The following is a 21,917-nucleotide window of genomic DNA, read 5'->3' as shown; positions in this document are numbered from 1 at the left end:
GGGTGGTTTCTCACCGTGGCCACGCCTGTCGCTCTCCCTGACCCTGCCACCATCCCTGTGTTCCAGCTGGTGGGAAATTCCTGTAAGGGAGGTATCGGTGGAGACACATTCCATGCCTGTGTGGGAGGTACGTGCTGGGGTCACTGTCCTAGGCGGCATGGTGCTTGGGTATGTGTGCTGTGAATGCGCCTGAGTGTGCCTGCTTGTGTGAGTGTGTGTGAGTGTGTGTGGTGTTGGTACTGTGTTGTGAATAGTGCGTACGAGTGTTTGTGTATTTGTGTGTGTGTGCACACGCGCCCATGAACATGGTGTCTGAGAGTGTGTGTGTGTGTGTGTGTGTGTGTGTGCCTGAGGAGTTTTTACAGAAATGTGTCAGGTATGTGATCGTGCCCTGAGTATGAAATTAAAGGTATGTTTATGTGGGGGGTGTCTGCTGGGGGTTGTGGAGTGAATATGTGTGTAACTACCATTTCTTCCATTTTTATTAAGATACACTTGACATACAGCTCTGTATAAATTTAAGGTAAGCCACGCAATGACTTGACATACATTTACTGGGAAATAATTACCCCTGTAAGTTTAGTAATTACTTTTTAAAAACTCAAAACCAAAAGTTTAATTAAGAAATAAGAAAAGATAGGTTTTTTTTTATTGGGTTGTTTATTTTTTTCTTATTAAGCCGCATGAGCTGCTTACATATTCTGAAGATGAAGCCTTTGTCGTTTCATCATTTGCAAAAATTTTCTCCCATTCCATAGCTGGTCATTTTGTTTTACTTATGGTTTTCTTTGCTGTGCAGAAGCTTGTAAGTTTAATTAAGTCCCATTTGTTTATTCTTGCTTTTATTTCTATTGCTTGGGTAGACTGCCCTAGGAGAACATTTTTGAGATGTATGTCAGATGATGTTTTGCCTATATTTTCTTCTATGAAGTTTATTGTATCTTGTCTTATGTTTAAGTCTTTGATTCATTTTTGAGTTTATTTTTGTAAAAATGGGCAGAAGACCTAAGCAACCAATTCTCCAAGGAATAAATACAAATGATCAATAGGCACATGAAAAAATGCTCAATATCACTAATTACCAGAGAAATGCAAATCAAAACTACAATGAGGTATCACCTCACACCAGTCAGAATGGCCATCATTCAGAAGTCCACAAATGACAAATGCTGGAGAGGCTGTGGAGAAAAGGGAACCCTCCTACACTGCTGGTGGGAATGCAGTTTGGTGCAGCCACTGTGGAAAACAGTATGGAGATTCCTCAAAAGACTAGGAATAGACTTACTGTATGACCCAGGAATCCCACTCCTGGGCATATATCCAGAAGGAACCCTACTTCAAAAAGACACCTGCACCCCAATGTTCATAGCAGCACTATTTACAATAGCCAAGACATGGAAACAGCCTAAATGTCCATCAACAGATGACTGGATAAAGAAGATGTGGTATATTTATACAATGGAATACTATTCAGCCATAAAAATGACAACATAACACCATTTGCAACAACATGGATATCCCTGGAGAACGTCATTCTAAGTGAAGTAAGCCAGAAAGAGAAAGAAAAATACCATATGAGATTGCTCATATGTGGAATCTAAAAAAAAAAACATAAATGCAAAAGAGAAACAGACTCATAGACATAGAATACAAACTTGTGGTTGCCAAGGGGGAGGGGCGGGAAGGGACAGACTGGGAGTTCAAAATTTGTAGATACTTACAGGCATATGCAGAATAGATAAACAAGATTATACTGTATAGCACAGGGGAACATATACAAGATCTTGTGGTAGCTCACAGCAAAAAAGAATGTGATGAATATACGTATGTTCATGTATAACTGGAAAACTGTGCTCTACACTGGAATTTGACACAGCATTGTAAAATGACTATAACTCAATAAAAAATTTTAAAGAAAAAAAGAAAATAAAAGATAGTTTTTAAACCCTGAACATAACACTAGCAAATGAAACCAACAATATATAAGAAAGACAAAACATTAAGACTAATTATGGATCACTCCAGAAATGCGAGTCTGATTCTATGTTTAATTTATCAGTGTAAATTACCACAGCAGCAAATGGAGAAGGGAAACATGATGGTCTCAACAGATGAAGAAAAGAACTGGACAAAGTTTGATCCCAGCTTCATACCAGGAACACGGCCTGACAAAGGCATCATTCGAATATTCACAGCCAGCGTTACACCCAGCGGCTAGATGGGGAAGGCCTCTCCCTGAGGTCTGGAACTGGACAAGGCTGCCCTCTCTCCCCTGGGAGGGTCCCCGCATCAGTGCAGTGAGGACCCTGTGCAGGTTCTTTTCTGACAGGAGCCCTGTCTCTGGAGTGAGCAGTGTGTGCCGGCTCGTGCATCCACATCACTGGGGTTTGTGCAGCTGAGGTGAAGGGGCGAGCACACGCTTCCACAGGGACCAGCACTCAGCCAGATGCAGCTGGACGCGGACCCGGGAGCTGGGCCTGGCCCCGTGCTCCGAACTGCAGGGCTGCAGTGCACAAGGCCGGGTGTCGGACCGAGCAGTGTCCATTCCTGAGATCTGCTGCCCACGGGCACAAACCAGGGCAAACTGCTGACTATCTGTGAGCTCCACTTCCACCCCCTAGTGGTAGAAACAGCAGGACCCACTGTCAGATGTGCAGTGAGACATAGTCCAGTGGATCCCACAGAGACCCGTGCATGATCTAGAAGCTGGGACCCTCACCCACGGGAGCTGGTGCTCAGATTCCATCACTGACCACGGCTCTGCCCCCACCCCCATGTCAGCCCAGCTTAGGGGGGAAGCCATTTAAGAACATCCAGGGGGAAGGGGCTCCAGCTGAGCCCGCGGTTGCTGGCAGCTGTCAGACTCCTCCTGTCTTCTGACCCTGGGACCTGCAGGGCGGGGTGTGGACGTGGGCCCGAGACCCCACACACGGAGGGTCCTTCCCTGCCTCTCTGGTGCCACGTGCAGCTGCAGGTCTCTGCTTGTGTCCCTGGGACACACACAGGCCTGTCAAACCCCAGGAGAGGATGCCAGTTGTCACCTATGCCCTGGGGTGGCCCAGCTGAGATGACAGGTGCCCGCTGCACCCCCTCTGCCTGCGTGGCCCAGCAGCACTGCTCTGACCTTTAAAATTGCTGTCATCTTGTCAAAAGCTGCCACACAGCATGACAGTCCCTTGGAGGGAAAGCTCAGGGCAGGAACCTGGACCCCAGTAAAGTCAGAGCTGTTCATCAGGGTGTTGCTCTGAATAAGTCAGTGGTCCGGGTGTGATGAGGCCGGGAGGGGGTGAGCAGGAGACACTCGGCTTCCTCGGCCTCTCGGGCTCCCTCCTGGGCTGGGCAGAGGCCTCTGCTGGCCTCCCTGCCTCCAGGCCTGTGCTCCAGCCCATCCTGTGCCCAGGGCCCAAGGGACTGAGAGAGCCGCTTCCCTAACCCAGCCTGACCAGGGAGCCTGAGGCCCCCTAGCCGGACAGCTGGGCCCCCCAAGGTCCAGCCTCTGCTCTAAGCCCACCTGCTGCAAAACCTTCCTCAGCGCTACGGGATCCAGCCCACCCAGCCTTTGAGAACTTACCCTTTCTTGGTCACCTGGCCCCTCTGGCTTCCCACAGCCCTGTCTGCGCTCTCATAAGTCATGTGTCACCCGCTGTGAACTATGACTTCTGCTGGGTTGTGTCTGTGGCTTTATTTTATCATTTAGTTCTGTTTATCTTCCAACCACTTGTTATGGAAATGTTTTAAGTCTACAGCTAAATTAAAACAATTCACAGTGAAAACACTTATATCCACTACCTGGATTCTACAATTAATCTCTGACCATGTTTTATTTCCTCTCTCTCTCTCCATCAATCCACCTTATTTTTTTGATGCATTTCAGAGTAAATTACAGTCATCGGTTACCTCACTCCCAAACCCTTAGTTCTGCAAATCTTTACATGAGGAATAATTTTTGCTGAGTTCTCTTTTCAAATCCAGCAAACTTAAGTGTATCATTTGATGAGCTCTGACATGACTCCTGTGTAACCCCAAAACCCATGAAGACTGAGAACACTACAGTTGTCCCCAGAAAGTCCCCTCAGATCCCTTCCCAGGCAATCCCCACCCCTCCCCCTGGAGGCAGCTACTCTCTGATTTCTTCCTCCACAGGTTAGTTTGCTGCTTTAGAGCATCTGCTCAGTGACTCATGTGGGATGAACGCGGTGTCTGGCCTGTGGCACTCGGCTCCGTGGTTTGGGGATTCATCCTTCATGTGCGTTTTGGGGTTTGGGTTTGCTTGGGGCTTTCACCCCAGGAAGCAGGTTGGAGGCAACCCTGGTCACTCTAGTTCCTGTGTGTGACCAGACCCAGCGAGTGTCTGCAAAGAAGCCCAGCAGGTGGGGCACAGCGGTGGTGGCCATAGTAGGACACAGCGCAGAGCAGGGCGTCCCCCTGAGGTCCAGCGTCCAGGTCTGACCTTTGGATGTTGTCCTTGCAGATGAATATGAATTGATGATTTCCAGAAAAGGCTTTAATAACGCAAAGAACAAGGAGGGAGTTATTTGTAGGTTCAAGTTCAAAGACAAGCAATTCTTCGGTAAGTAGCCCACTTGGTTACTTCCCACGCTTCCCACACCGTGCTGCGTCCCCTCAGCCAGCTCAGCCTTCAAAGCCCTTGCTGACCATTCACTGTGGACACTGTGAGGACAGAGGCAGCGTGGATGAGTGGAAGGAGGGACCTGGCTAGGAAGCCTGGCCACCTCTCCCTTCATCTCAATCCCTCAGTAAATCTAGAGCATCTTCGACCAGCACTTACCTCTGCAGAGGCTGGGTTTGGGGTCCTGGGCCTCCCTCATTGCTGTACTCCCCTAAACCTTTCTCAGCTCTCACTTCCCTTGAGAGACAAGGACGTGAATCGCACGAGTCTGCTGGTGGGGTGTGGAGGCAGCTCCAGGGCCCTGAGTCCATGTCAGGTGCGCTGGTAGCTCTCCCAGGAGGGTGTGGTCACCTTGGATTGAGAGAGGATGCCAACTGCCAGGCCTGGGCCCTGGAATCCTGGCTCAGGCCCACGTTACATGTGTGACCTTGACCTAGTGAGTGTTCTGGGTCAGCCTCTACTATCTGTACTATAAAATGGGGCCAATATGGTATGTGCACTAAGCACTTTCATGAATGTGAAGCTACTGTTTGGAAATACTCAGGCATCAGGTGTCCCTCCACGATGGGTGAGTGGCCTGCGGAAGCACATGGCTAGGGCAGCAGATGTGCCCTCGGCGCTGAGGTGGGGCTGATCTCCCCCCAACAGGGTGCCTGGGGACAGTGGGACTTTCTGCTTCCCCCTCAGCTCTCCCAGTGAGCCCTCTGATACAGTCATTTAATACGATTAGATCATATTCAGTGAATTCCCATTCCAAGGCCATCTGGTCAACCCAGACAGACTCCTCTCCTCCAGCACACTTCTGGGTCATCTCTCTTTCTGCCATGGGCACATAGAATGGGCAGGACTCTGCCACTGCCACACCACACAGTGTGTAGACGGCCTCAGGGAGTTAGATGCCCCTTGGTTTATACTTTCTCAGGAGTGGTTAGGGACTGGGTAGCTCATTCGCATGGAGAGCTAATGTTAATTGAGCACCTACTACATCAGGCCATGTGCTGTGTTACTTTACTGTCCCAATTAATTCTCAAAAGAGACTTACTGCTGTTCTTTTGCATGGAACTGGAAGCAGAGTCGGGGCAGTTGAAGAGCTTGTCCAAGGTTACAGGCTGGTTCAGGAAGAGCTGGAAAGTGGGCAGAGGTGATGTGATTGCCCGTCTGGGCCTTCGACCTCACTGAGATGGCAGTTCTTGAAGGTGGGATGCAACCTCTCCTTCAGGAAATGTGCTGCCTCTGTGCTTGGCAGCTATACTGCTCTCCCACCCCGGACATCTCCAGTGTTTCTCTCTGAGCTGGACCAGGGCCGGGGCTCACGTGGGAGAGCCCATCCCACAGTCCTGAGGTCCTCTGCTGGCCACCCCGCTGCACCTGGCTGGAGGCTGGCCGGAAGTGGCCAAGTGGGGCTGTTTATTGCCGGGAGCTCTGATGCCCCACTGAGGACTGATTTGGCTCCTTTTAATTACACTTTCCGCTGATTAAAATGTATGGTAAAACATTTTAGAAAATATAGAGAAGCACAAAAAAGAAAAAAATTTAAATCAGAGTTTCTATGTTTTATGTTGTCTGTCTTTAGTGTGCGAAGCTTTTTCTAATTTAAGAAGGTTTTTTGATGTGGCATTTGAGTGAAGTATTCAGTTAATCAGTTAATATTGGTTTGAAAACTCCTTTTCAGTCAACCATGCTCTTCTGGGCCATGGTATGGGGGGTACCTGCCATCACCTCACTTTCTGTACTCTGGACTGTGAACACCCCACTAAAAAGTTAATTTATACAAATCATGAGGTTTTATTTCACTTAATTCCTACCATCCTCTTCTCAGATGCAAAGCCTTTCCCTTAACCATACTTGGTGACTAGTTTTCATTATCATTCCCAATGAAAGACTAACACTGTTCAAAATTTCATAGCTCATCTGACAATTGAAATAGGTCCCAAAAGCTTTCCACATGGAAATGAACCATTTGTAGAGAATAGCCCTGACCTGTGGCAAGAAAGAGAAAAACGATTTTTTAAAATTATTAGAGATTGTTCATTATAAAAATGATACCCAGGGAGCAGGTATAGCTTAGTGGTAGAGTGTGTGCTTAGCATGCACAGGGTCCTGGGTTCAATCTTTAGTACCTCAGATAGATAGATAGATAGATAGATAGAGAAAGAAAGAAAGAAACCTAATTACCCCCCCCCAAAAGCTAGAGATTTATTTTTAATGGAAAAGAATCTCTCTCTATATATATACGTACGTATATGTATAACTGAATGGCTTTGCTGTGCACCTGAAACTAACATTGTAAACCAATTACACTTCAATAAAAAATGAAAATTAAAGAAAGATATGAAAAGCAGGAAAGCAGGAAAATACAAAAGAGTAAAGAATAAAACATCACCCCAAGTCTCAAACCCATAAGTGCCTGTAATATGTCAAATACAGTTTAGTAAACCTCATTTTCCTTAAAAGACAGACCAAAAATTGCAGTGGAGTTAAAGACACTATTGAGCATCACACAGACGTTTCTTCATGAGACAAACTAGTCCCCCCACCGACGCCACAAAAAACCCTAAAGTTACAATGAGTCTACAAAACCACTAAAAGATTAGGGCTCTAAGTGGAGAATCTTTAGTTTGATTATAATCTGTGTGTTTTTAAAATTTGTGTCCAGGTGTATTTTTGAAATAATTTTAAAGAACGACATTTAAAACTACCTTCACTCTTAGGGAGATTCTCCCGGGGTTTGGCCCTGAGTATGGTCCCTCCTGCAGAGCTTCCTCCCCCTCTGATCACAGCCCAGTGGGTGCAGCTGCAGGAGAGACCTGGCCTTTGCTCCTACCCGGGAACACGTGCAGACCCTCATCTGTCCACCGGGGGCGCCAGGCGCCCAGCCGAGGTTCTGGCCTCTGGGAAGCGGTGGCCTAGCTCCTAGGACCCAGGGACGCCCGGGTCATGAAGAAGGCCAAGGAAAGAATTGTCCTCCCGAATCACCGATGTTGGAAGTGGTGTGACCCTGGGGGACCACTGGTCCTAACTTTCAGAGGAGTCTGGGACCCGGGGAAGCTGGAGCAGGGTGGGGAGGGCACTGACAGGAACGCAACCAGGCAGAGCAGCCGGGCCTCCCTTCTCTCCTTACAGCAGGGACGCAGCGAGTTAGGGCTCAGGACAGAGAAGGCTCCAAAGCTGCCAGCTGTGCATTGTCTGAGCCCTGTGAGTGCGCCTCCCAGCTCCCCCAAATAACAGAACACACACACAGAGGCCCCACCCCCTCCTCAGGCTCCCCTGTGACAGTAAATGGCACCCTCACCCACAGGCGCTCAGGTCACTCACCTGCACGTGGTCCTGGATCCCCCTTGGCCCCCACCCCCACATCCAGTCCCCCTACAGGTCCTGCTGCCTCTGTGTCCAAACGCACCCGGACCTGCAGCCCCTCCACAGACTCACTGCACTTAAAGCCAAGCCCCAACCCCTTCCCGGGGACCCCGAGGTGCTGGCCCCCCCCACCCTGCTCACCTCTTTCCCCTCAACCAGCTCAGCTGGGTACACCTCAGGTCTCGGTCACACAGCCAGGAGCCCTCTCCTCGGGGACTTTCCCTGGCTGTCCCCTCAGCTGGCCTCAGCTCCAGGACCACCGCCTCAGAGAGACCTCATCTTGCTGGGAATTTTAAATAATATACAAAAGTAGCCAAAGTTGTGCAGTGCACTGGGAGCTGCCTCCACCTCCCTCAGTGACGGTCAAGCCCGGCCAGCCTGGCTTTACTGATCCCTCACCGTTGATTATTTTGAAGCAAATCCCAGACATCACACCATTTCCTGTATAAACATTTCACTTACTTTTAAAGAAAAATTGTCTCTAAAATACAGGACAGGTCACCTGTTCTTAAACAGCTGTCCCTTCCCTTGTGTGTTGATGTCACAGCACTTTCCACTTCAGCATTTGTTTGTCCGTTGTTTGTTACTTCATTGTCTGTCTCCCTCCCCAGTCCCTCCAGTGTCAGGCCCTGGAGAGCAGGGTGTCTGCCTGTCTTGTCCCCACTAAAGCCCGGAGCCCTGCACAGTGCCTGGTGCACGGGAGGTGTCAGAACAGGGCAGAGAAGGGAAGGTGCTTCTGCCAAAGCGTGAGCTCTGCTCACCAAGAGCAGGCAGAAGGGGAGGGACGGATCGACGGACAAGTCCATTGACGTTCTTCTTATGTGGTTGTCTTTTAGATAAAAAACCTATCTCTGTGGAAGATGCCACCATAATATGCCCAGGAGTAAAGACAGAGAAGCCAGATGAGTAAGTGCCCAGCCCGGAGGCCACGTGGGCAGGTTTTGCCGCCATGAAGTGTAAAGAATGTGGGATGCCACCTCTCCTGAGGCAGCACGTGTCTGTCTCCAGGAGCGCTCAGGGCACCCTCCGCACCTGCTCTGGCTAGTGGTCCTCTGAGCTGCTCGGGGATGCACTGTGGCCCAGGCTCTGCAGAGGAGGGCAGGATGCAGGAGATGATGTGCCCTGGGGATGGTACCTTTGCTCCAGGCAGCCTTTTGGAGCTAAACTCACTTACTCTGTAAATACAAAGGAGTTGGGATGGTGACACCGTACTGCCATCCATGGTCAATTGGCTCATGGCCAGGAGGACATCTGATCCCATGTGGGGCTCCTCACTGCCTGGGCAGCCTTCATTGCAGAGGTCGACCTCATAGTGCTTTGGGATGAGCTCTCCTTACCCTCGCTGTCTGCTCTGCGGTAGCCCCGAATGCCTGATGTTCAAAGTCATTACAGTGAGGAGACCACGAGCTACAGTGTGAGCCAAGTGGAGGAAGTGTGTGTGTCCGGCCTCGGGGTCGCTGCCTGCCCTTCTTCTGCTGCAGGGAGCTGCGTGTTGACTTCGGCCTGAACCACGGGACCGCCGTCATCAACACCGACGTGCGCATCAGCAGCAGGACACGTGCGGCCGCCGGGGTGTGGCTCCCGGACCCAGGGCCGCCCTGCTCCCTGCGCGGGAGGGCGAGACGCCCCGGGAGGCCAGTGCGGGGAGCAGCGGGCCCTGGGCAGGCCTGGCAAGCAGCCTGTGCAGACAGGCCCCTAGAGCAGCTCAGGGCCCTGAGCCCCACATCCAGGAGCTGAACCCGCATCAGGCTTGGGCAGTGCCCTGGGACTGTTACTAGAAAGAGCACCTGGGGTACAACTTACTGTCCAGACCTTGAAAACCTCTGCTGTCTCTGTGAAGCCAGGGTCATTGAAGGCACTTGGAAGGGACAAATTAGAGCTCTAAACAGACTCCAGAAATGGTGCTGAGGCTCTGCCCGCCCCGGACCCACCTGGCCACCCCCACTGGCCTGAGCCTTGTGCCAGGGAGCTCCGGGCTCCAACTCGGATTCCAGTGGGGTGAGTGGGAGAGGCTGGGACACTGTGTCCTAGGAGACAGAGTCCAGGACCTCTGGGACACTCGGGTCCTCCAAATCGGGGTCCAGGGCACAGGGGTCGGGAGGACTGGACCAGCTGTGGCCGAGTACAGTCAGGGACTGTTCCCACCGTGTGGCTGAAGCAGCTGGCAGGGCTCTGAACCCACTCCTGACCATCACAGCTCCTGCCTCCTGAGCTTGTCTGGTGACACAAGCTGTCACGTTGCAGACGTCATCAGCTTCTGAGTGCCTCTCCTCCTTTCTCATGCTCCTCAGCTGTTCCTCTCCCCTGACTCGCTCTGGTCTCTGCAGGGATACTCCTCTGTTGATGGGGAAGCTGTCAGGGCCGTGGGGAGGGCGGAGGCTCAGCCTAGGGAAAGGGAGTTGGGAACACAGGGCTGCTGCCCTGGGACCCACTTTTCCAAGCTCCGCATCATCCGGGCACCTTAGCCTGGAGCTGCCCGACATGGACCACAGAGAGCGCTAGGCGGGAGTGAGGTTTCCCCTGGAGGAGGGACACCTGTGCCGAGTGGCCACTGCCCTGGTGTCCAGTACCAGCTGGTGAGGGTGCCAACCATGTGACGGTCTCCCTGTGTCTGTGTCTGTCTCCCTTGTCCCTGCACATCCCCCCGCAGATCAGAGACTGAATCTACACATTTCCCACCAGGGTCCCACCCCCTGCAGCTGCCTGTCCGCAGGCACATTTAGGAGAGACCTCAGGAGCAGCCTGGGGCTCCGGGCCCAGCACAGGTCCCCTCAGCCTGACTGGGACTCTCCTTTCGGCTGCCCTGCTTCCTGGGCACAGGCTCTCTCTGCCCTCTTCCCTGCCCTGCTTCTCTCAAGCAGAGCACGTGACTTAGGGAAGGGCTGGGTAGTGCGCAAGTCCTCAGATGCAGCACACGTGCCATGGTTATGAACAACAGCACGAGAACAGATCCTGTCCTTAAGCCCCCACGTGGCCCTGGCCTGTGCTGGGACTGCGTGTGATCTCTCTCTGCAGCTCTCAGGTGCTCGCCATTTCCTCACTGCAGGGGTGGGGACAGAGGCTCAGAGACATGCAGTCATTTTGCCCAAGACTGCAGAGAAGTAGGGGAGAGAGGCTCCGGGGATGTGATCAGGGTCTACTGGCTGTGTTCTTGCACCCCCACCTCTCAGGGGGCCCCAGCTGCCCCTCCCTCACCCATCCGTGTATCTTAGCTCTTTGTGGCCCTCACAGAACCCCTGTGTGTCATACTAGGCAGGCATTGAGGGCTGGGTTGTCACTGGAGGCCTGGACCTCCTTGACAGGGCCATGGGGGAGCCGCTGAGCAGGGGCAGCCATGGGGTCCGTGGCCCAGGGCTCCAGAGGGGCTCTCTGGGTCCCAGCCCTGACCTCCCAGCCCCACTGTGGTCCCTCTACATGAGGTAACATGAGGGGAAGGGAGAGTGAGCTGATGGGGGAATCAGCCGTGGGAAGCAGTAGGTGGGCACCTGGGAGGAATCACCAAGAGCAGCCCCCGGACTCCGACCCCCTACCTCCTGCAGAGTGGGCCCCCGAGACCAGCCCTGGACCAGCGATGCCCACAGTGCCCACAGGTGTCATGATGATGGTCACAGTGCCTACAGTTGTCACAGTGAGGACCACAGTGCTGAGGGCTGTCACCGTGGTGACCACAGTGATCAATGTTGTCACAACCACGACTGCAGTGACTATGGCTGTCACAGAGGGAGAGGCCACAGTGCCTGAGCTCATCCCAGAGGGGCTCTCTGGGTACCAGCCCTAACCTCTTAGGATCTTTCTCCTCAGGTAGGGCAACCAAGTCGAAGGGAAACTGGGCAGACGGGGAGAACTGGGATGGGATCTGAGTGGCAGGGGAAGCTGTCACCCAGGTCCAAGCTGAGACTCTGCTGTGTGCTCTTTTTTTAGGCATAAGGGTCAGGAGCAAGCCTCCCAACAGTCCCCCAGCAGCCTCCCCCGATGCCACCTCTCCCGGTGACCTCTCCCCATACAGCTCTTACCCCATCAGCGTCTACCCCACCCACCCAGTTCGTCCTCTATACCAACCCTCTCTTCTTGTCTTGGCTCATCCCGGCCCTGCTCCTGCTCATGCTGCTGCTCTGGTTCATCTGTCACCTGTGCTGCAAGAAGGTGAGTGACCCCTGCCCGCACAGCCTGTGTCCAGCCCTCATCAACCCCCCAAGGGACCAGACACGTGTCTGCCCCAGGACACTGCCTGTTGGCAGGTTCCCATCAGCTCCAGGTCCTCAACCAGCAAACAAGGCACAGACTCTGCCCTTCATCCAGGACAGACACAGCCTGGGCTTCCAGGGGGCCACCTGCCTCCTGCTTTCACAGGGAGGTGGCCTATGGGCTGTCCCAGGCCTGAGGAGAAGGGACCCCAGGTCCCTGAGACCAGGGCTGCTTCACAGAAGTCAGGCTTCTGGGGGACTCAGGTGGACCAAAGCTGGAGGGGCCTCTGCTCTTGGGGGAAGAAGAGGGGTCTGCAGGGGCACCGATGGCCCAAAGGGAGGAGGACCCTGGCCGGGTGGATGCTAACCTTGGGGACAGCTGTGCCTTTGAAGACAGCACAGTCCCTCCACATCTCTAGTGCCTTCCATCACTCCTTCCTCAGTCATGACTGTGTCACCAGGATGTGCAGGGCTCCGTCCTGGGCCCAGAGGGACAGAAATGAAGCAGCCCCACTCCTGCCCACAGGAGCTCATGCCCTGGTGGCTGGTCTGGTGTGGAATCCTGGGGGGCATTGAGGGTAAATGTCCCCTTCAGGGGGTGTGGCAGGTGTCCTGATAGAGCAGGACAGTAGCCAAGGACAGAGACTGGCCCAGGGAGGGGGCCAGAGAACTGGGTGAGGAAGAGGACAAAGCAGAGCTGAGAAAGGACACGCCAACCAGCAGAGAAGCAGCAGGTCCGGTTTCTGCAAAGAGGGGACGTGGGGAGAGAGGGGCCGGGGGAGGGGGGCGGACTGGCACCCCTGAGGGCTGGGAGGCCGGGGCTGCGGGGACGACGGGAGGGGAGGGAGGAGGAGGAAGGGGTGGGGGTGCTCTCTTGTCTTCGTATGACGTCAGGGCTGCTGCTGAGACTCCCAGGGGGGCCTCTACCAGGGACCAGCAACCTTAGTCTGCCTGCCTCCCCCTCGGCCCTGCAGGGAGGGGCCGACTCGCCTGCGATAACTGAGGAGCCTGAGGCTCAGGGAGGTGGACCCTGATGGTTACAAACCCTCAGGCAAGGGACACCCAGACTCACACCCCAAAGCCCATGTTCTGTCCCCCTGCTGCCGCTGAGCAGGGTCCCCTCCTGTCTGCAAAGCCGAGCCAGAGCCCCACAGGCCCCTTCCAACCTATGATTATGTCACTGTGCCCCACAGTGATTGTCCCTCTCTGATACCAAGTAGGCAGGGAAAAGGTGGATGGAGGTAACAAGAGCCATCATGGAGGGAGCTGTGACCCCCAGGCTGGGGTGGGAGGAGAAGGAGCCAGTTCATGCCAGAGGCCTGTCCCCAAAGGTGTCACTTCGTTGGAGATAAACTTTATGGGCACTGGACTTTGACTGCTTGAATTTTGATCACTTCCATTCTAGACTGTCAAGGAGCCACCACCAACCCAGGAAAGAGCAAAGGTAAGCGCTGTGTTTGGTCCTGATGTTGTCAGCCTGTCTGATGCACACGCTGACCCGCACAGGGAGGCCTCCGGCCGCCGATGGGGATATGTCCCCCCCACCTCCCCAGCTCCCACCTGCCTGGGCAGGGAGAGCTGGCAGCAAGAGGATGGTGACAGAGAGGCACAGAGGGACCCCAGGGAGGACATGGGACTCACCAATATCACCCAGACAACACACTCCTCATGTTCCCAGCACGGCCTCATTCAGCCTTTGTCACTGAATCAGCAACGTGGTGTGGCCTGTTTCAGGAACAGCTATGATCCCTCCTGAAATAAATGGGCTTTTTGTCAATTCCCAAGGGGTGTGTGTAGGATGGTCCCTCCCCAGGACTCAGGTGAGCTTTTGAAAAAGGACCCTCAGGTTTCAGGGACCTGGTCCCCTTTCTCCAGGCTCTGAGTCCGTTGGGCTCCATTCCCTTGGTCTCCATCTCCATCTGTTGTCAGCATGAGGGTCTTGGCTGGGGGTGACCTTTAAGGACATGGGGCTGAAGAGAGGGGAGGGAGGAGGGCATTGAGCTGTGAAGGGGGTGCAGCCCAGGCGAGCCCAGAGACCAAGGGGCAGGGAGTAGGCTGTGGCTGACCAGGGCGGGTGCCCAAACCAGGGCCCATAAGAGGCAGTTGGAGCAGGGGCACGGTGTCCCAAGAAAGGGGACCTGGGCCTGCGATCTGGTAGGAAACAGGGTCACTGCCCAGGCTGGCATCTGTGCTGGCTGCAATGTGGCCTGGGGACGCTGGATCTGCCAGAGTCGGGTGAGTACCCCCCTGTCCCTGCTCATGGCCCGCGTCCCACAGCCTCCATCATGTGACACAGCCCCAGGCCCAGCTTCTCCAACAAGGGCGGCTCTGGGCACCAAGGGGACAGGACAGAGTTTGTTGGCCTTTGTAGAAGGCCCATCTCTGTGAAGCAGAAGCGTGTTTCTCACACGGAGGACTCTCTCTTACTGTGCCCGCCACTGCTCATGTGTCCTTGATTCTCCAGCAAACATTCCCTGAGTGACCAGAACTTGACAGGTGTTGGGGCAACAGATGTCATGTGTCTGCAGCCAGGAGCTGCCAGACGAGGAAGCAGACAGGGTTTTCTCTTCCTAGGAGCCTGAGGAGACATGTCCCATGCAGACATGCCCCACGGTGATTGTCCCCTGTGGGTGCCAAGGAGGCCGGATGGAACGGATGGAGGTGAGAAGGGCCCTGGGGAGCAGGAGGGGAGGGGAGCCGCTTCGTGCACAGGCCTGGGCCCGTAAGGCACGGCCCGAGTAGAAATGAGCTACCGGCTGTGGACTGCAGTCACTGAGTACCGGAGAAGAGCCAAAGGCCTCCTGACCTAGTGGCCCAAGAGACGCCAAAATGTATGCGGGCTCATGCTCGCACCACCACCAGGGTTCCTAGCAAAAGGAATTCCCCCTCAGGCTGGGGCCAGGGCTCTGGATGTTCAGGGGGGTGGCTCCAGGTGGAGGCTACGGTGCTGTCTTGGTGGTGGTGGTGGGGACAGAGCCCTGGGAGGCCATCTCGAGTCTGAGGGGACACGACCCCTCTAGTGGCAGCGTCTATGCCTGTAGATTCCTCACAGCCACACCTCTTTTCAGGGAAAACTGGATCATTTGTGTGACTTTGTTCAGCGTTGCAGCCAGGCACCAGTGATGTGGCGCCCGCCCAGGGCCGTGGTAAGCAGGGCACAGGGACGCTCCCCGTGGGCTGGGGTCTTGTCTTTGCCCTTGACTGTTGCCCCTGGGGCTCTGGGTCAGAGAGCCCTGTCTGGACATCTGCCAAGGGGGACGCCCAAGACGCGGAGACCTGATGCTCACGAGCCCCCCCGGGTGATTCTCAACACATTTCCCCTGCATCCTCGTCCCAGGTGTGTCAGGAACTTTCTTACCCAGAGCAACACCCAGCACTTCTGATCTTCAGTAAACAGGGCTGGAGAGGAGGGCAGGCAGAGAGTCCTGCTGGCCTCCTAGTCCCTCCCCACTGCCCACCCGGCCCTGTGGGACTGCTGGCTGCGCCCCATCCATGAGGCCCTCCTGGGCTGGTCACTCAGGTGCCAGGAGTGACATGGTGAGACATGGTGGGGGACATGGTGATACCCCGTCCCCAGTGTTGTCTGGAAACACTGGCTGCTTTTACCAGGTAGTAAACATGCCCTCCTGGGTCAGTGCCTGTGACAACGGGGAGGAGCCAGATCGTTCCAGTTGTCAGCCTTGGAATTTAATACAATGGCAGATAACTTTACTGAGTCCTTTCTGTGGGCCGGGTGCTCGGCTAAGAGCTTCACATATTTTCACTGCTCTGATTCTCCCAGTAACTGTGAGTGTAGGTCCTATTTATCCCAGCTTTACCGAAGGGGGACTGAACCACAGAGAGGCTGAGTGGCTTTTCCCAGGTCACTTAGGATGGGAGAGGCAGAACTGGATTTAAGCCCCGAACCTGGCCCCACCCTTTTTACTACTTTGCCCCCTTTTGGATCAGCACATGGTCTCATGATGGTTATTTCCAGACCTCGAGACGGCTGTCCTACTCAGGCCTCCATATCCCAGGAGGGCAGTGCTCCTGCTTCACCTGGGAGTCATCTGCCTGGACATCATATTCCATGGGGGTGTCCCCATGCTCAGCCCCTCTGCACAGATGGGGCCAGGGGCTCAGAGGACACTGTGGTCCCAGGGTCTGTAATGAGGGCTGAATTAACTGCATTCTCTGAATCACGCAAACACTGGCTTGGTGACTGGGCAGGGGGTATTTAGAAGCTCTGGACAGGGCTGAAAGCCCCTGGACACTGCTGATGACACACTAGAGACGTGCACACACCCAGCAAGACATAATCTGGTGACAGAGATGTCAGGGCAGCTGGGACCCAACCCTGGGTCTGAATCGAGCTCTCAGTCCCAGCCTTACTTGCACGGAAGCTGCATTCTCCTGGAGCCTCTGTCCAGAACCACAGCCCCATTGTGGTCAGCAGAGTCCTCGCGCCAGCCTTATGCCCTGAACAGTGGAGACACCCACCCAGAGATGCCCACTCAGGAGCAGGAGGGACAGAGCCAGACAGAGGGTTGAAGCAGAGGGAGGCAAGAGACCCTGGGTGGACAAGGGGAGGATTCCAGAAATGGCCTCCTGCCCTGCGAGGTGAGGGCAGGGGCGCTGAGCCCCTCTCTGAAACAGGCACATTCCAAGGGCTGCTCTTGGAAGCTCAGGTTGTGAGGGTGGCAGAGTGATGGGTTAGGGGCCCTTACAGCTGCCCAGGGCTCTGCCGGGACCCTGAATGCCAGCTCTCCAGTCCCCCCAGCAGTGTGAGCTCGCAGTGACCTGTGTGCTTGCTGAAGGCAAAACTAACGCCTGAGAGGTCAGGGAAGTTGCCAAGGCCACTGGGAGAGAAAGTGGCAGCAGCCAGAGCTGCCTGAGATCAACCTGCTCCTCCTGAGAGGGGCTGGGAGCCTGTAACTCTTCCTTGTGGACGTGCCCCCCCACCCCACTTCTCTGCCCCATCCCCCCAACCTCATCCCTCCCAACTGTCGTCCTGGAGACCCGAGTGTTGTAAGATTTCTGTGGGTACCCTGAATTCCAGCAGGTGTGGGAGTCCTGGCTCCTTCTCATGAAGCCTTCAGTGCATTGGTCCCAGGCCTTAAAGTGAGTCATGGACTAAGAGATGGGGTGTCAGCTGGAACCTGAATCTCTGCAAACCAATCAGCCCCAGCCCCAGCCCTGAGTGTGCAGAGTGTGGTTCTGGGGAGAGGCTCCAGGACAAGCAGGTGGAGAACGCTACTTCCACAAAAGGAAGGCTGGGACTGAGAACTCGATCTGCCAGGCTGCTTGGGGACACATTACTCGGAAATGGCCTCATGTTCTTCTTACCTGAGCCACAGGCTCTCTGAGTGAGAGATGGTCTGGAGTCAGAGGAGAGAGCACACTCAGTGGGAAACTCTGTAAGACTGAGCTTGGGACACTCGGCCTGGCCCAGCCTGGCCCAGGCAGGGGGATTGGAGGTGTTGGTCAGGTGTCCTGCCAGGACAGACGTAAGCCATTTGTCCTCTCACTGCAGGCCACCTCATGTGCCCTGCAGCCCCCTCGAGGAGCTCTCCTCAGACAGAACCTCCCCCAGGCCCTTTTCACCAGGCTGGGCTGGAGAACAGAAGCCACAGGGCAGGCGGTTCCTGGCAGCGCGGTGCTCAGCCTCTCTCTCCTCCATCCGGGCCCCGATCTACAGGGGAGGCGGATTCCAAAGTGCTCATTCTGGGTGGGAACTGCAGTCAGGCCTGCCGATGTGCAAGTGCTTGGGAGTTAGCAGTGGAGTCTGGTGGTGAACTTGTAGGAGCCACTGCCTTGTAAAAGCCCAGTCCGCTGCTTGTTTCAGTGAATGCAGATGTTTTGTACTTCAGCACAGTACAATGCAGGACATTCCCAGAGGCTCAGTTTACCAAAAACCTCAGCAGTTTTGCAGCAGAAGTAGTTGGTCTTGTTTGCTGTAACTTTCTGCAAAGTGACTGTATGTCTCTGCCCCACCCCGCCCCGCCTTCTAACCCCCAGAGGAAGTTTTCTAATAACGGTCCCTTCCAGACCACCTCTCCCTGCACACAGATATGCAATGATGCAGACGATGATGGTGATGATGATGATGATGATGATGCAATAAGACAGTCTAGTTTCTTAGTCTTGAGCCAATCCGAGACTCCCACCCGAGGTCCTGATCCTCTTCCTTCACTGCCTTTCCCAGGGCAGCCCACTCAGCTCATGGAAATCAGTTCTCCTAAATCCATCAGGAAAATCACATAAAAGTGGGAAGCCCTCCCCTGTCTCACTGCATGTGATGCTGACAGTGATATAAGTGTCCCCAGAGAGTACAGCCTGGGTGATGTCGCCACCACACAAGACCCTTAACCTGAGGATCTCACTTCTTTGTCACAATTAATAGCAGTGGTTTATACAGAGCAGGGATGGCCAGACACTGAGTACTTTACACAAGCTCGTGCTTTTCATCCTTCCAACAACTGGATGGAGGAGGAAGCTGACCCCTACTCAGTGGAGTCACCTGCCCAGTCACACAGCCGTGAAGCAGGAAGACCAGCGCCAACAGCCCGGTGCCCAGCTGCTCCCTGCGAGCGTGGCCGCCTCTCTGTCCTGCCAAGTGGGCACTGCTCCGCATTTTGAAGCTCAGGAAACTGAGGCTCTGACATTACGTGATGAGCTCAACGTGACAGGGCTATGGAGAGGCTAGCAGGGCTGCAAATGACCCCAGGAGAGGCTCACTTCCCAGCCCAGTCTATGTCTCCTGAGCCCTGCTGTCAGGGAGATAGAGAAATGTCTGGAAAGTGCTTCCTTCCTCATGCAAGCAATTGTGAATATTAATGTCTTATTTTCACACTGTGTTGTTTGCAGACTACGTCTAAATTTGAGCTCACATGTATTTGCTGGAAACAGTTGTCCAGGGTAACGATTAGAGCTGCAGACAGGCCGTATGATGTGTTCATGGCCAAGGAGGTCCTGAGTCTTTGTCCTTTGACCCCGCCCACAGGCGTGTGTGATAAAAGCTGGGACAGGGCTTCAGCCCTCCAGGAAGTCCTAGCTTGACAGCTGTGCTTCAGGAAACTCTCAGATCATGACTTTGGGATAGTGAAGGAAGCAGTCTTGATGACCCCTGCACCCCCACTCCTCACACACATGCAGGCGCACACACACACACACACACACACACACACACACACACACACACACACATCCTTATGTAGCAAGCAGGAAATCCAGAATTGGAGCCAAAGCTCCAAAGCACTGGAAGTTAAGGTTCAATCAACCACTTGCCAATTGTGTCAAGAAACATCCCTTCGCTGAGGCTGAGCTGGTATAAGAAGCGATTGGTCACTGGCTTAGATCTCTTCATTAATAGAAAACCAGAGGGGAAGGACACCGTCACTTCCCAAGCCCCTGCTACCTCCCGTACCCCCTTATGTCCACACAGCAGACTCATGGGCTCTGCCATCTCCCGGGGTCTCCACTGCTGTCTGAACGAGGTCCTGAGTTCAACCCCCAGTGCTTCCATTAAAAAAAAAAAGAGCTTGTGAAAAATTCAAGAGGGTTTAGGTGTTCTGTTTTCCCAGTGTGGCTACATTACTGGGGAAAACCACCATTATTCTAAAGGGTTGATGAGGATTTTAAAACCTAGGGTGATGAAAATGACAGCCCCAGGAGGAGAAGGCAGCGTTCAGTGGCCTTTGTCACCCACGGGCACTCAAGGTGACACTTCATGCCTAAGTGACAGGTTCACGGAAGCGGGAAGCCTGCACACCACATGGAGCCCCTGTGGGGACTGGTGGGGCTTTCTGGGGACCAACAGGCCCAGACAGACCCAGCAGGGGGATCAGTGAGACTCTGGGCAGCAGGAAAACGGTGGGCTTGAGCAGAGAAGGTGCTCAGCAGGCCCCAGAGACCAGGGAAACCACAGCCTTCTGCTCCCAATTCCAGCGGGTTCTCGTGACCTTCTCTCTCTCTCTCTCCCCCCTGCAGGGGAGATGCATCAATGTTGCCCTAATGAAGCCCCACTGTGGGCAGGTGCCCTGTGGCCCCAAGATCTGCGTTCAGCCCAGCCGGGAGTGCTTCCCCATCAAGAACTTCTGCTCACGGTGCCAACACCCCCTGTCCATGTGCCCCAGGCTTCCCTCCAGGATGCTGCCGCTGATCCACCCCCCCGCCCCCTCGTACCCTATTGTCCTGAGGAAGTAGACATGATGTGTCCCACTCCCAACGGCTGCCTGTTCGTCACCAAGGGCTGTGATGCATGCAGTTATAGCCAAATTCTGCCCTTTGAACAAAGCCCCAAACATCCTTGAAATATTAATAAAATCCTGTGTCTCCTTCCCTAATCTTATGCAGAGAGGAGTACTTGAATTTCTCACCTCCTTCACTCAATTTTCCTGGTTTCCATTTTTTGGCTACCTGCACTCCAAATGTGTCCCAGAAAGAAATGACGCCCTCTACTGTTCACCAGCTGGAAGTGCGCCTTCTCTTTCCAGATTCCCCCAAACCGTCTCCAAGCCTAGGGGAGTTTTAGAGGAGACTCTCCATTTCCCTGGAGAAGTTCAACCTCTGTTACTTGCCATCTGCCACCGTAGAAGAAACCGTGCTCCCGACAGAGATGTTTTAGCCTTCAGTGTCCTCCCCACCACCCAGCGTGCGCACACGGTGTCTCTGACTACTCCAAGCACCGCGCACACAGCCCCCGGGAGCATTTCCGGAGGGGCCCCCAGGGGGACCAGAACTAGTTGTCCCTAATCCATGTTGATAGTCAGTTAAAACACTCTCCACCCTCCCCTCCAGCTCCTTGACTGTTACATTTGTGCCTTTCAGTTGGATTTCTGTAAGACCCCTATAGGTAAAGGTATGTCAGGGTTGGGTTGTGAATATGTATGGATTGAAGTAGACGGACAGTGAAGACCATAACTTTCCTTATGTTCAAAATAAAAGAAAATAAAGGAAAACAAGGTTTTGCTGGAATGGCCCCTGTATATGTATGCAGGGATTGTCTGCAGGGCTCCCCGAGGTCACACAACTCTTAACCTTCAAAGCATTTGTACCTGGAGTTGCTCTTTCTTGGGACGCTTGGGGCTGTCTCAGAGATGGGCTGAGCCTCCACTCCTGTCACTGCTTGGGCCTCGGATCTGCGTCCTGCCAACAGCAGGGACAGAGGGGGTGACAGCCTCTCCCACCCCCTCGTGGGCCTTTTCTGTCTCCGCCAGCACATCGGTCTCCCAAGCTGTTTATTAGAAGGCTTTCCCTGGCACAAAATGCCAGGCACAGGCATTTCAGAGAAATGAGCCAATGAGAAAAGGAAGAACTAAGGAGAGTGCTAAACCCCTGTGGGCTGGGACCCAGTGGTTTGATCTGGGCCCCATTCAGAGACCAGAGCAACTGCAGGTGCTTAAAGAGAACACACACCCACTCCATACCTCGCTCCCTGACATCCCTCAGGAACGGGAGGCCTTGTCAACGTGTTGGTTTTGTTTGATTTTGTGTCACAAGAGTAAGAGGCGGTGGTTGTGTAAATGCAGAGAATGTTAACGAGGGATGCCTGACACTTGGCTGGGAAGCCATTGTATCCATTTGCTTGGGCTGCTAAACCACAGACTGAGTGGTTTAAACAACAGATATCTGTTTTCTTACAATTCTAGAGGCTAGAAGTCCAAGATCAATGGGTCTGCTGGGTTCCTTCTGAGCCCTCTCTCTTTGGCTTGTAGATGGTCATACTCTCCTTATGTCTTTGCACAGTGCCCCCTCTCTATCCATCT

General features: G+C 54.0%; 1 protein-coding gene across 1 annotated transcript in view; it reads left to right on the top strand.

The window, feature by feature from the left end:
- Positions 1-20,485, top strand: part of LOC135321814 (anthrax toxin receptor-like) — a 38,293-nt gene extending 17,808 nt beyond the window's left edge. Inside the window, exons 4-11 of the mRNA XM_064487979.1 lie at positions 67-127; positions 4,472-4,570; positions 8,824-11,788; positions 11,909-12,130; positions 13,577-13,615; positions 14,746-14,832; positions 15,240-15,317; positions 20,140-20,485. Of these exons, the coding sequence (XP_064344049.1) occupies positions 11,960-12,130; positions 13,577-13,615; positions 14,746-14,832; positions 15,240-15,317; positions 20,140-20,355 (591 nt within the window). The 5' untranslated portion in view covers positions 67-127; positions 4,472-4,570; positions 8,824-11,788; positions 11,909-11,959 and the 3' untranslated portion in view covers positions 20,356-20,485. The remainder of the gene's footprint in view (positions 1-66; positions 128-4,471; positions 4,571-8,823; positions 11,789-11,908; positions 12,131-13,576; positions 13,616-14,745; positions 14,833-15,239; positions 15,318-20,139) is intronic.
- The last annotated feature ends 1,432 nt before the right edge of the window (positions 20,486-21,917 follow it).

This window comes from Camelus dromedarius, chromosome 8, assembly GCF_036321535.1.
Source record: "Camelus dromedarius isolate mCamDro1 chromosome 8, mCamDro1.pat, whole genome shotgun sequence".
In the NCBI taxonomy this organism is placed as follows: Eukaryota; Metazoa; Chordata; class Mammalia; order Artiodactyla; family Camelidae; genus Camelus; species Camelus dromedarius.
This window is presented reverse-complemented; position numbering and strand designations above follow the sequence as displayed.